Source organism: Lampetra planeri, chromosome 78 (assembly GCF_965212315.1).
Source record: "Lampetra planeri chromosome 78, kcLamPlan1.2.h2, whole genome shotgun sequence".
Classification (NCBI taxonomy): Eukaryota; Metazoa; Chordata; class Hyperoartia; order Petromyzontiformes; family Petromyzontidae; genus Lampetra; species Lampetra planeri.
This window is the reverse complement of record NC_136183.1, coordinates 544,161-556,830: the sequence shown is the minus strand read 5'-3', so window position 1 is coordinate 556,830 and position 12,670 is coordinate 544,161. Positions and strand designations below refer to the sequence as shown.

The 12,670-nt window shown below is 44.1% G+C and overlaps 1 protein-coding gene across 1 annotated transcript in view; it reads right to left on the bottom strand.

The window, feature by feature from the left end:
* Positions 1-12,403, bottom strand: part of LOC144738218 (uncharacterized) — a 55,986-nt gene extending 43,583 nt beyond the window's left edge. The window contains exons 1-3 of the mRNA XM_078621215.1: positions 12,303-12,403; positions 2,190-3,619; positions 170-270 (exon numbers count right to left, since the gene is read on the bottom strand). Coding sequence (XP_078477341.1) covers positions 170-270; positions 2,190-3,609 — 1,521 coding nt within the window. The 5' untranslated portion in view covers positions 3,610-3,619; positions 12,303-12,403. The remainder of the gene's footprint in view (positions 1-169; positions 271-2,189; positions 3,620-12,302) is intronic.
* Positions 12,404-12,670: the final 267 nt, after the last annotated feature.

The window sequence follows — 12,670 nt, the reverse complement described above, 5'->3', positions numbered from 1 at the left end:
CTGACTGTTGAGTTAGCGGCTTGTGAGGTGCAGCGTTCCTTGTACCAAAAACACCTCAGGTCCCCAGCAAGGGCGCTGGGTTGGCGTGTGTCGAACACACGGCGCTCTCGGCTGCTTCGTCAGTCTCTCTCCACTGCTGGGGTGGTTGCCGAGTCAGCACGCTGGTCACTCTGTCGGCAGTGCCCGTGCTGGCAGGGATGTTGGGCCCGGCTCCGTCTGCGTCGATGTGCATGATGTTCCCATTGCTAGACACCGCTCGCAGTTCGTCCGCTGGTTGCCGCGCGTCACCCCTCTTGGCACCAGACAATGTTGATCCTTGTAGACTGTGGAGAGACAGCGCCTGTCATCTCCCCGCCCCCCCCACCCCTCTTCAAGAGAGTCCTCTTCCAGTTGTCTGTACGACTCGTGCTGCAGAGAGGAAATGCTACAGATCAAGTTATAGCGTGTCAGTCTCTGATCCGACCCTGCGATTTAAAGGCGACTTCAATGAATAGTGGTTGCACCAGTTTTTCCTCGGAGGGTTGACTTTGATCTGAGCACAATCGTAACGATTGTCACTGTATGATCGCATGTGTTGGCTATAAACAGCGACCTTGCTACAGCACTCTTCCCCACGTTTGTATTGTAATACTGCGAGTACCAGCCTTGGCTGGCAGCCTCTCTCAACGACGCAAACATAAAAAAAAATTCTCCGTGATGCGTGGCTTCTGCCGATGCAGAGCTCCCTATCAATCTTGCCAGTCACGAGGGCAATCCCCGGAGCCTGCAACTCGCAGTACTGATTTCTGTTCTTGCGTTCTTGCTTATATCTGAAATTTTCAACCTCAGGCTCTTTCTTCTCACAAAGGGGCAGCTGTTTTCCTTTTGAAGTTGCTTCAGGCTGTTTGTTGTCCGGACGTCTTTATTACCGCCATGTTTCTGTTCATGTTTTGGACAGCGTTCCCCACGCTCCCATCACGGGTTGGAAGTGTTACATTTTTTTCGCCTCAACACGTGCAGTCTCTCTCAAAAAAGGATGCTGTGGCCTTTGAAGTCGTGACCTATTGTGCACGCGTGTGCTTGCTGTCACCATGTTTTCCGTCCTCTCATCACTTTACGCAGTTTTGACTCTGCAAGAGACTCAAAAGTACTTTTTGAGCAGCGTCCACAGCACTCACGTCGCGGTTTGGAATTATTGCGTGGTATTTGATGTTAGGGCAAGGCGCCCCCTGCATACATAATTTATTGCTACCATGTGCTGTATTAGCTAGTGGAAGACAAAGACGGTTGGGGAGGCTCTGATCCCGTGGAATACATATTATCTTGTTCGTGTGTGATTGACATATTTCACATTGTATCTCATCTGAATGACCCTAGGTCTAATACTTTCATAATTATTTGGTTCATGCTTAACCAAGATTTGTGGTATACCATAGTTGTTACCAAGAATATTCCGAGGGTTTTATTAACCTCTGTTCCCTGTCTGTATCGCCAGGGTTCCGTGCTTCTTATTCTCAAGTTATATTTTGATATCCTGAGGTTGAAGATAGAGCTAAGCTTCCAACTTAACTGTTGTATTTAAAAAAACCCAGTCAGCTCATAATGATGTACTGCCCTTGGGTGGATTTCACTGTCCGGGGAGGTTTGTGACCCCTGCTGTTTCCGTCTTGTTGGTTTTATTGTGGGTTGTTTTCTTTATGGCAGTTTTCTCTTGAAGTCAACTGGGGATTTCCCACAGAATCTCATTAGCCTCCACTTGGGTTTGCCAGTTTTTTAAATTAAATTTTACGACTTCCCAAGTAGGCTTGCGAGTAATTATCCTCTTTTGTGTGGCAAAGTAGTAGCCCCAGCGCTACATCCCGATAAAAATGATTTAAAAAAAGGGCAGAATCACTATTAATATACATTTTTGGAAAAGGCATGTATACAACATGTTCTTTGAGTGTTTGTGATGAGGTTTTATACAAAACTCCGAGTTGCTGAGGTAATTAAGAAAGCACCATACAAATGCTAATATTATTATAACATAGTGAATGATTTGGAGCCGATTGGCTCTCACTCCTGGTTAAGAGATCTACCCAACCCACAGGTCCGCAAATACTGGCTGCTCTTACTCTGCAAGTTGAAGATAGGAATTGAGTGTTCAACTTCACGTTATTTTCATTAAAGGCCCGTGACAAAGGAGAATATATTGGAGCTTCATTCTCTCAATCTAACACATCTTCCGGGTGGGTCTCCATTTGACTTTGTATTGTCTAAAAAGTCCACCCACACCTCCACTTCCACAAACTGCTGGGAGTTGCCTTGCTCTGCCTCACAGTCAAAATTCTCCTCCTGCTTCACGTTGCCTCCATCAATGTGAAGGTCCGATTTTGGAGTTGAATCTTCATATTCACATTTTACCTTCACTTCTTCTCTCTTCAATGTTGCCTCTTCACATTTCACATTCGCCTCTTCACATTTCACGTTGATACCTTTTAAAGTGTCCAAGCTGGGATTTCCTTCTGGTTCTTGTTTCAGAAGGGATTGTTTCATTGCAGCACTTTGACTTTCACAAGTCGATTTCAGACCACACTCCTTGGGGTTCTTCTGATGCCTGTGTGTTCTCACGTGTCTATGAAGATGTGATGACTGTGAAAACGCCTTCCCGCACAGAGTGCACTTGAAGGGTTTCTCTCCCGTGTGTGTTCTCTGATGGCTCTGAAAAACTGATGACCATGCAAATGCCTTGTCACACACAGTGCACTGGAAGGGTTTCTCTCCTGTGTGTGTTCTCTGGTGGCTCTGAAGAACTGATGACCGTGCAAATACCTTCTTACACACAGTACACTTGAAGGGTTCCTCTCTTGTATGTTTTCTCTGGTGCTTGTGCAGAATTGATGACCGTGAAAACGCCTTCCCGCACACAGTGCACTTGAAGGGTTTCTCTCCTGTGTGTGTTCTCTTGTGTATTTTAAGATATGACGACTCTGTAAATGCCTTCTCACACACACTGCACTTGAAGGGTTTCTCTCCTGTGTGCGTTCTCTGGTGTTTTTTAAGATATGATGACACTGTAAATGCCTTCTCACACACAGTGCACTTGAAAGGTTTCTCTCTTCTGTGTGTTCTCTGGTGTTTTTTAAGATTTGATGACACTGCAAATGCCTTCTCACACACACTGCATTTGAAGGGTTTCTCTCCCGTGTGTGTTCTCTGGTGGCTCCGAAGATCTTTTGACTGTGCAAATGCCTTCCCGCACAGAGGGCACCTGAAGGGTTTCTCTCCCGTGTGTGTTCTCTGGTGGCTCTGAAGATCTGATGACTTTGCAAACGCATTCCCGCACACACTGCACTTGAAGGGTTTCTCTCCTGTGTGCGTTCTCTGGTGTATTTTAAGATGTGATAAATGTGCAAATGCTTTCGGGCACGAAGTGCACCTGAAGGGTTTATCTTCCATGTGTGTTCTCTGGTGTCTTTTAAGTTGTGATGACCATACAAATGCCTTCTCACACACAGTGCACTTTAAGGGTTTCTCCCCTGTGTGAGTTCTCTGGTGCTGTGTCAACTTTCCAGTACGATCTGTGCTGTTTGCATTATGGTCGCATTGTTTCCTTCTTGCACCGAGCTGCGCTGAGTGCCTTTGCTCCATCAGATCAATTCTGCAGAGGAAGCGTCAGAGGAAGCGTCAGCTGCAGACACAAAAACATATCCACACCATCTACATCAGTATCGAGGCACAGAGCAATGAATATATGCACAGTCACACATGACTTACAGGTCTATACTTATTAAAATATTTATGATACAGTGAAAAAAATTCCCCAATTCATCACACGGGCTGTTAAGGCACACAATGAGATGGCAAATGGTCATAAATATGCCTGGATGCCCTAGTATCTTCAAAATGAATGTTTACCCAAAACTCCAAGCACATAATTTCGGCTGTCTAGCTACAAAAATATTTACTTAAGACAAATTCAGATAACAGAGCAAAACGTGTTAAAATATATATTATTTGTATTACGCAGAAAGGCATAAATTAATGTTGAATCGAAACTTCGAGGAGTGTGAAGCCAGGCTCAGATTTGCTTGAATGCTCGGATGAACACATCTAACTTCAGGTGCATATGTGTTGAGATATTTTCCTGACTGTTTCCATTCTTATAAAAAGTTCCAGAGGAAAACTAAAATAAACTATTGTTTTGATTCTAGATTTGAAGCTTTCGTGACTGCAAGGATTCATATTCTTAGGTTTTTTTCGGTAAAGTCACGTGCATATGTGTTGCAGCTAATCTGGCTGTGACGGTCCCACCTGATGACGGAGACTTGTGTTGCCTCCGAAACGTCGTGATCTTTATTTTATTTTTATTAATTTTGATGTTTTACCTACGTGACTTTACCGAAAAAACCTAAGAATATTGTTTTGATTTAACCTCCATGTTCAATAATTAATATGCATTACTAAAAATACAAACTTGACACTGTCACACATTGGCATTGTAAAAAGGTGGTGGTGTGTCCAGAACCATGCCTGGCCACCTTCATCTGGCTCAGTAATAATGCTTCCTCACTTCACCATGTAATTAATTTAAGATCAATCAACATAGCAGAGGCCCACAATAAGTTCAGCTTTCACTTAAACGATGTAACACGATTTTTGTTCCTAGGTAGAACGTGTTATTTTTTTATTGGTTATGCCTAAAAAGTTTAGAAAATGGCTATTATTCCCCACACACTTTGCTTTTGTGATTAAGACTTTACGTGAAGGAATGACACAAATGCACACGTTTTTCATTGAAAATAGGTAAATAGCAAAATATCACTGTCCTAGTCACAAAAGCAAAGTTTGTGGGGAATAATAGCCATTTTAAATACTTTTCAGACATAAGCAATTAGGAAATAACACTTACTTGCCAGGAACAAAAAAAATGTGTTACACAGTGTTATTAATGGAGTGGATTATTAACTTTGCTTTTGTGTCCTGGTCACAAAAGCAAAGTTTGTAGGGAATAATAGCCATTTTCTGTACTTTTGAGGCATAAGCAATTAGAAAAAAGACACTTACTACCAAGGGACAAATGCATTTTTTTGTTACACATCGTGTTTTGCCGTCGGCGATAATCAAACTAATTGTTGAGTTCATAATGCAGTCAAATAACTGCGCTACAGCTCCCCACAAAGATAAACTCTTAAACACGAATACATTTCACATGTATCATTAACATATTATATAAACAAATCATCCACCATTCATGACGAATTGGAAGCTACCTTATCACAGTGCTAATGCCATGATAGGTGCAATTTAAGGCCATGTAAGTATGGATTCCTTGTAAGGAGATAATAGGAATGATCCAGGTGTCAAGGGATGACTGACAGGTGAACCAGCTGTGCTCCCCTCCGTCTTGCTGGGTTTTAGAAACCCAGCGTTCCACCCATTCATTTGTCACCCTGACCTCATCGTTGTTGTAAAGCAAATATATCGTAACTGCCCTGCAGCATACCTCAGGGGCCTCCCCACAGAGGCCAATATTGACACAACTGATACCAGTCATTGGCGGTTCCGATCACCTCCACATCCTCCAATCTCTTCTCTAGCCAATGCCATGCCTGTTTAGCTCCTAATATCTGGACAAACAGAATGTGCTTGAGCACGCGGTAACTGGGAATGCAGGATTCATGACCGCACCAATGCAGCCTCGCCTGTCAAAGAGACTCATGATTATATTATATATTGATATATTAAGGATCTGTAAGATTAATACAAAATAGTCTGGTTGAATTAAGGATGAATCATAGGCATACCAGCCTTCATTGTAAAAGCCAGCACAGATGGTCATTTAAATAAGTTCATATTTTGCATTCACAAAGTAATATCTGTGGCCAAGAAGAATCACAGCTTTGTTCGTTCATTTCTAAAAAGTCTTGTCCTGGTGATGGTCGTAGTGGCAGCACACTGAGTCGAGCGGTCCAGGCCTCCCTTTCCCTGGCGACATACTCTCGCTCAACCTGGGGAATTCCAAAGCGTTCCCAGGCCAGCCAAGCAACATAGTCCCACCAGCATGTCCTGGGCCAGCCCTGGGGTCTTCACCCAGTGGGACGTGTCTGGTAGAGTTCCAGGCAGTGGCGGCTCGTCAATAGAGGGCGCAGGGGTGCCGCCCCCATCAAGATTATACATATACAAAAATTATATAAAAATACATAAATAAAATATTTTTTTCATACGATGTGCCGGCTGGTAGTAAGAAAAGCATCAGCATTTAATAAAAACTGGCTTTAATCGGTCAACTATTTTCTATGTTTTTCAATGTGTTTCATGCGGGGCGCCGGACAAATGGATGTCTATGTGAGACTTTACATTTTCGGACAGCATGTGACCTGAAGCTGGTCTCTAATTGGTTTCTTAAAGATTCTCCTCGGGGCGCAAGTCGTTGCGTCCCTGGCCAATCAGAATTGGATACATGTTATTTTATCCAATCTGATTGGTTCTCGTCACCTGTCATTCAAATTTACGCTCTGGGCCACTACTGCGAGTGCGCAGGCGACACCACTTCGACACTTGCTAGGCTGATCAAATTTTTTGTGTAAACAATGGCAGCAGTTCATCCAAATTCTGTAATTTATTTACAAAAAAACCCTTTCACAAGGCTTTCGCTGGAAGAAATAAAAAAAGATAAAGGATCTCGGACCGGACCAACCCGATTTACAAATCCAGCAGCAGGCCAGTAACAGAGGACGAAGCTACACACGAAGCTTCACACGCGCTTGTTATGAGAAACGGAGGTGGCTGGTTGGATGTGATGTTAGCAATTCTCTTTTTTGTTTTCCCTGTCTTTTATTTCAAAGTGTCGGCACTCAAGTTTTGTGGACAACGACGGGGGTAAGAGACCTCAAACATCTCTCTGACAAATGCAAACGTCATGAAAGTAGCCGCAGCCATATTGATAATAGCATGAAACTAACGTTTTTATGTTCAAGTAGGAAACATGCTTTTTGGTACTTTGGTCTGAAATGTATATAAAAGAGAAACATTTATGTTCAAGTAGGAAACATGCTTTTTGGTACTTTGGTCTGAAATGTATATAAAAGAGAAACATTTATGTTCAAGTAGGAAACATGCTTTTTGGTACTTCTTTTGGTCTGAAATGTAAATAAAGATCATCAAAATTTATATTCAAGTAGTCAAAATGGTTTTTGGTACTGCTTTATATTTATTTGCCCCCCTCAATAAAATAAAAAAATGCGCCCCCCCAAAAATAAATATCACCAGCCGCCACTGGTTCCAGGGGGAGTCTATTGGGGTGCATCCTTACATATATTCTATATTGATATCACCGCTAGAGCCAGGTCCAGGGGTTGGGTTCGCCAACAAGTGACTCTGGGCCACGTGACCCATGTAACCCAGTTGGGCCAGCTCAAAATGGCTACGTGGTGCCATCCTGTGCATCAAACATCCGCAGGATGAAGGGTGAGTGACGGGTATGATGCCAGTATGGCAGGGAGAGAGATAGTCTCAGGCGGACTAGACCTTGGAGATGGACACTCACAGCTCTGTATGGAGCAAAAGTCCAGGCATCTTCCACACAGTGTTACACAGTCTAATGAAAGAATGCTGCTTGACTAATTTTAAGTGAGACTTTGGCTGCCAAACCAGAGCTCGTCATGAACACATTAACCAGGTATGGGAGCTCCTCCAACACTTGTAGAACTGCCTAATTATTCATGGAGAGTTGAGCAGGTGCCATGTTGTATGACATGAAATTCCCAGGCAGGTGATTTATTTTTGTGGAACATTTACAAGGCCCCATTTCATGATGGAATTATCAAGCCACAGAACAAGATTCCCTAATTCCATCTCATTAAGTAGCCATTACCAGATTTATAACCAGGCATCGATTAGCATATCATTGTAACCATAACAAATGCAATGGTTTTAATATGACAATTGGGAGCTTCTCAAACTACATAGTTATTGAAGATGCTATGAAATAAGAATAGGGTTTCCCCTTTTTTCTGGCAAAACAGGTGTTAAGATGTTAAAACACCAAACTGAAACCTTTTACAAGGAATCATGTCTGCATTAACCACAATACTTGTGGTCAGAATGCAAACAAAAAACATACTCTGATAATATATGCATTGTCTTTGAGACTGATTGGTCCACAACAGAGACAGCTTTCTTTGGAGCCTAGTCTCAAAGGGTGTTAGACCAGAGGACGCCAAAAGGCATAGAGCACAAAGACAAGCACTATCAGAGTAATGAGCTCAGGGTGAGCATCTACATCATGGGAACTCCTTTGTGTCTCCACTGCACTGCTATATTTGTTCTCATATTTACCACGTGATCCTTCCCTATTATCAGCCCTGCGTTTTTGACGCCAAATTCATCCACTTCCGGCTCCTTACTGTCCTCTCTGCACGTGCATGGCTCACCTCTAACACACTGCAATATTAATTAAAAATATATTTACATCTACGTATCAACACTACCGAACTCCTTCTGCACAAGAGATGCTATACAACAGCTACAACTAAATACATCAAGTCTACATTGCCTGGTAAGGAATAAAAGTGTGCAAATACACGCACTAGCGTTAAAATAATAATATATTTACACACACCACCACACACACACTATTAATACCCACATCAAGCACTACCAACAATTACTTCGTTCCTTTACGGCTATGTCTTCACATTCCTACAACGATTACACATTCAACTATCATTTCCTTAACAATATATATAGCATTCACGCACACACTATTTACTCTTTTTTATGCTTATTAACTTTGACCTCCATCTATAATGTTCCTCGCGGAAAACGTGCACTTTTCTTCACCAAAGCCGATTACAATAAATTATGCCATTCATGCCAGTGCTGCAATGGCTTTACCTAGAGCTAATGAAACGCCTTAACACTAAGTTAGACAGCATGCTGCCTGTACTGCACCTACAGCTAATTATTATCCTGAACACTAAGACGCAAGAACATGTTGCCATGACTGCACCTATTGATAATAAAATGACACTCCTGAACACCAAGAAGCAAGACGGCATGCTACCAGTGCTATGCTTGCACCTACAGCGAATGCAACTCCTCAACAGCAATGAGCTGCACAGAAAAACATCACAGCACACATGGCTGCTGCCACAGCTAATCCAACTGCAGGCCACCAACAAGCAAGGCAGATTGTAAAAAGCACTACAATGGCTGCAACCAGGTGCATACCCTGTAGCCAAAAGGAAAAGTTTTTCTTTTCCACACATTCCTCACTTAATTTACACTTCTGATCCATAAATTGCCATTGGTTCCATGTCTACTTCTTGCAGCTACTTCCATGAAATTACATGGAAAGGAGACCCTCCAGGGCTATACTGCAACTGTACCATGTTCTTTGTGTCTTTCGGTAAAGTCACGTAGATAGGTTCAAAGAAAATAACAAAAAACTACCGACGTTACGATCGCAACACAAGCAGTCGTCATCAAGAAAAGGGGTTAGCCTCAAAAGGCAAACTGTTTATAAAGGTGTAATAAATGGACTCGACCACAGTATCTGGTCTGGTGTCCTTTATTCGGGTTCGTTTCTGTTTCCCACACGGCTGTCCTTTATCTGGCTCCTTCCACACGGTGCCGACTTCGCTGTCGCTCCCGTCACCGCCAACAGCCCCGCTGTTGGTCTCCGTCGCTCCCGTAGCTCCTTAGCAGCCTTGCTGCTGTTCCCCCACACGCAGCCCCTCCGGCTGCTGTCGCTCCCGTAGCCCTCTTGCTCTGCAGCCCCCGGCTGCTGTAGCCCCTAGCAGCCTCGCTGCTGTCTCCCACACGCAGCCCCTCCGGCTGCTGTCGCTCCCGTAGCCCTCTTGCTCTGCAGCCCCCGGCTGCTGTAGCCCCTAGCAGCCTCGCTGCTGTCTCCCACACGCAGCCTCTCCGGCTGCTGTCGCTGCTCCCAGCTTTCGCCCTCCCTGGCCTCACCCTCGTCCAGTCTCCAACCAACTCTCTTCCATCCCGCTGGCTGGCGCTGTCACCGAGCCCCTCAGCCACCAGGCTGAGGGCACGGCGACCACCCAACGCGGTCTCCACTCTGCCCTCGCCCGACTGCCCCGATCTCTTCCTGTCTCACCGCTATACCATCTCCCTCTCACGTGACCCTGACTCCTCCCCACATGACGTCACATCCGCCACGCCCTTTACGCCCGCATTACAAAGGTTTGGAGATGCACGTAGCCCAAGTGTATCAGCAGCATCAGCAGCAAGGGCGTGGCAACAATGCCAATGCAGCAGCAATGTCTATGCAGCATGTTAATGTAAGATCGGTGAATGGCCTCTCCGGCGAGCGCACTAAGGTGGCTATGTTAATGTGAGAGATTAGCTTGTTAATGAATGATCGCAGAGCCGCCGCAACGTCTAGGTTACCGCGCTAAGGTGGCTGTGTTAGTGTGAGAAATTTAACTTGTTAATGTAAAATCGGAGAGCTGAAAATAACAGTGAACATTGGAAGGTGGTAGGATGGGAACATCACAGCCAGTTATGACTTAAACTGGTTGATAACGTCCTTCCAATGATTAAGTTTGTACCCATCTTGGATGGTTTCATGAACGAATCTTTGTTGATAGCCAGTGGGTTTTCAAAATACCTTCGTCTTAAAGAAATCAATTTCGCATGAGCCCACCGCATTAAAACAATGATCAGCCACAACCGAAGTATTGGTCCTACCATGTTTCAGATCTGCCTTATGTTCACGAACACGGTCCGAGACATGTCGCTTACTTTCCCCAATGTAACTACTGCTGCAGACACAGCTTAGTTTGTAGACGCCAGGGTATTGCATGTCAGGGATCACATCCCAATGAATATTAATTCCTGCAGTCACGAAAGTTTTAAGTCAACATTTAACTGTACCATGGTTCAGCTGCCTACAATTAATGACCATCTCGAGCCTATTCATGTATTGATACCTACCAATACTACCTATGCAAGCCAATTCCAAAACAATAGAAGATAGAACTCATGCTTCAAAATGACATGTTTTGGCACCAACCAACTCATCCTGACATCTGGCTAAATACCCTCCACAGAAATGTAACACCACAATCCTATGATGCTCTTTAATGTCTACTGATTTTTTGGCAAGGTGATGATGGCTACAATTTCCTACTTCACCAAACTGACCCAGCAACAGGCTTGCCAACACAAAATAAGCTTTCCACCTTGGACTTCTTTGCCTTCAGGATCATGGTGCGAAACGGAAGCTTCAATCTCTTCTTGCGATGCAAAGAGCTCTTCCACCAATTTGCTGTCGACATATATGCCAAAATTGAAGCTTCATTAGATTAAACCCACCAGATGGAAAACATCCAACATTGTTCATCCTGAAGCTCTCTACGGGCAACACATTTAAAAGCTGTCCTCATTATGAAACAAAGCGCTGAGATTGTATAACACAAAAAAAACCCGTAACAATATATACACATTTACAGACTTCATTGGCAGAATTCAATAATTCTAATAAAGCCAGCATTGCAAGGCATTACTCTTAATGTTTCATAACTGAGACCTGTGCGAAGCCGGATAACTTAGTTATTACTGAATACAAACTATACTTCCGAGGATGTGTGTGCATGAGTGGGGAGCTTTTAGTGCAAAGGTTAGTGTGCTGCGCTATAAGCCCAGCGACCACAACATTTGGCTGTCGCCTGATGAAGCTGGCTTTAATTACTGGCAAAACGTCGTACTCAGATTGTAAATGTTGTGGCTTGACTCTCCAATACACAACCGGTGTGCTGTACTGGTGATGAATTGGCCACCTTCTGATTACGTGACAAACCTTACGAGTTGGCTGTGGTGGCGGGTTTCATGACACCTTGAAATATTTACGCGATCTAACCCAAAAAACCTGTATTACGGATGTATATTTGGAGTTTGCGTGTCTCTCTCCCCATGGTCGCGTTTAGAGTCAACATCACCATGCGTTTAGAGTATTTGACCGATACCCATTTCCACGCGTTGATAAGCCACTTTGTTGTGGGCAGGTCGCTTCTGAAAAAGAGCAGTATAGCTCAAGTGGGCTTGGCATGGTTAAATAAAAAAAACTCTAAAAATATTTAAAGTAAAAAAAAAGTTTCAAAGTAGCGAGCCAGGTGAAGACAAATTCAACTTAAGCAGAGAATTAAAGCAAATGCAATCAGGCGAGGGCAGGAGGCTAGGCCCCGCGTTGTAATGTTCCAACCTGGACATCGATTCCATACTCGCTGCTACTCAATTGATATCCCTACACGAGAGAGAGAAGGAGCAAGGCTCGACCTCGGTAAACAACAACAACCACCACGATGTGAAATTCTCACCTCGGATCTCAGTGAGAGCGCGCGGTGCAGCAGCTTCCTCGTATTTCGTGACGTGCCGCGGCAGCAGGTGACATGACGTCACTTGCGGGGTTCAACACACAATCCCCTCCCCCAACGAGCAGCGGCGTAACTACATTATGTTAATGAGCCGGGACCATGTCGGGTGATGGGGCTTGGCTGCTGAACCAGTCGCAATGAACTTGCGACGGTATTTATGAATAGCTTTGCCCAAATAAGGATTTTTACTGGAACGGAAATCGACAGTGACCATGCAGACGTGAAGTCACGCTCAAAATCGCGGTGTCGGGGGGCTTGGGGAATGAATACCTTGGTGACATGACGTCTCTAGCAGGTTACACCTCCACGAG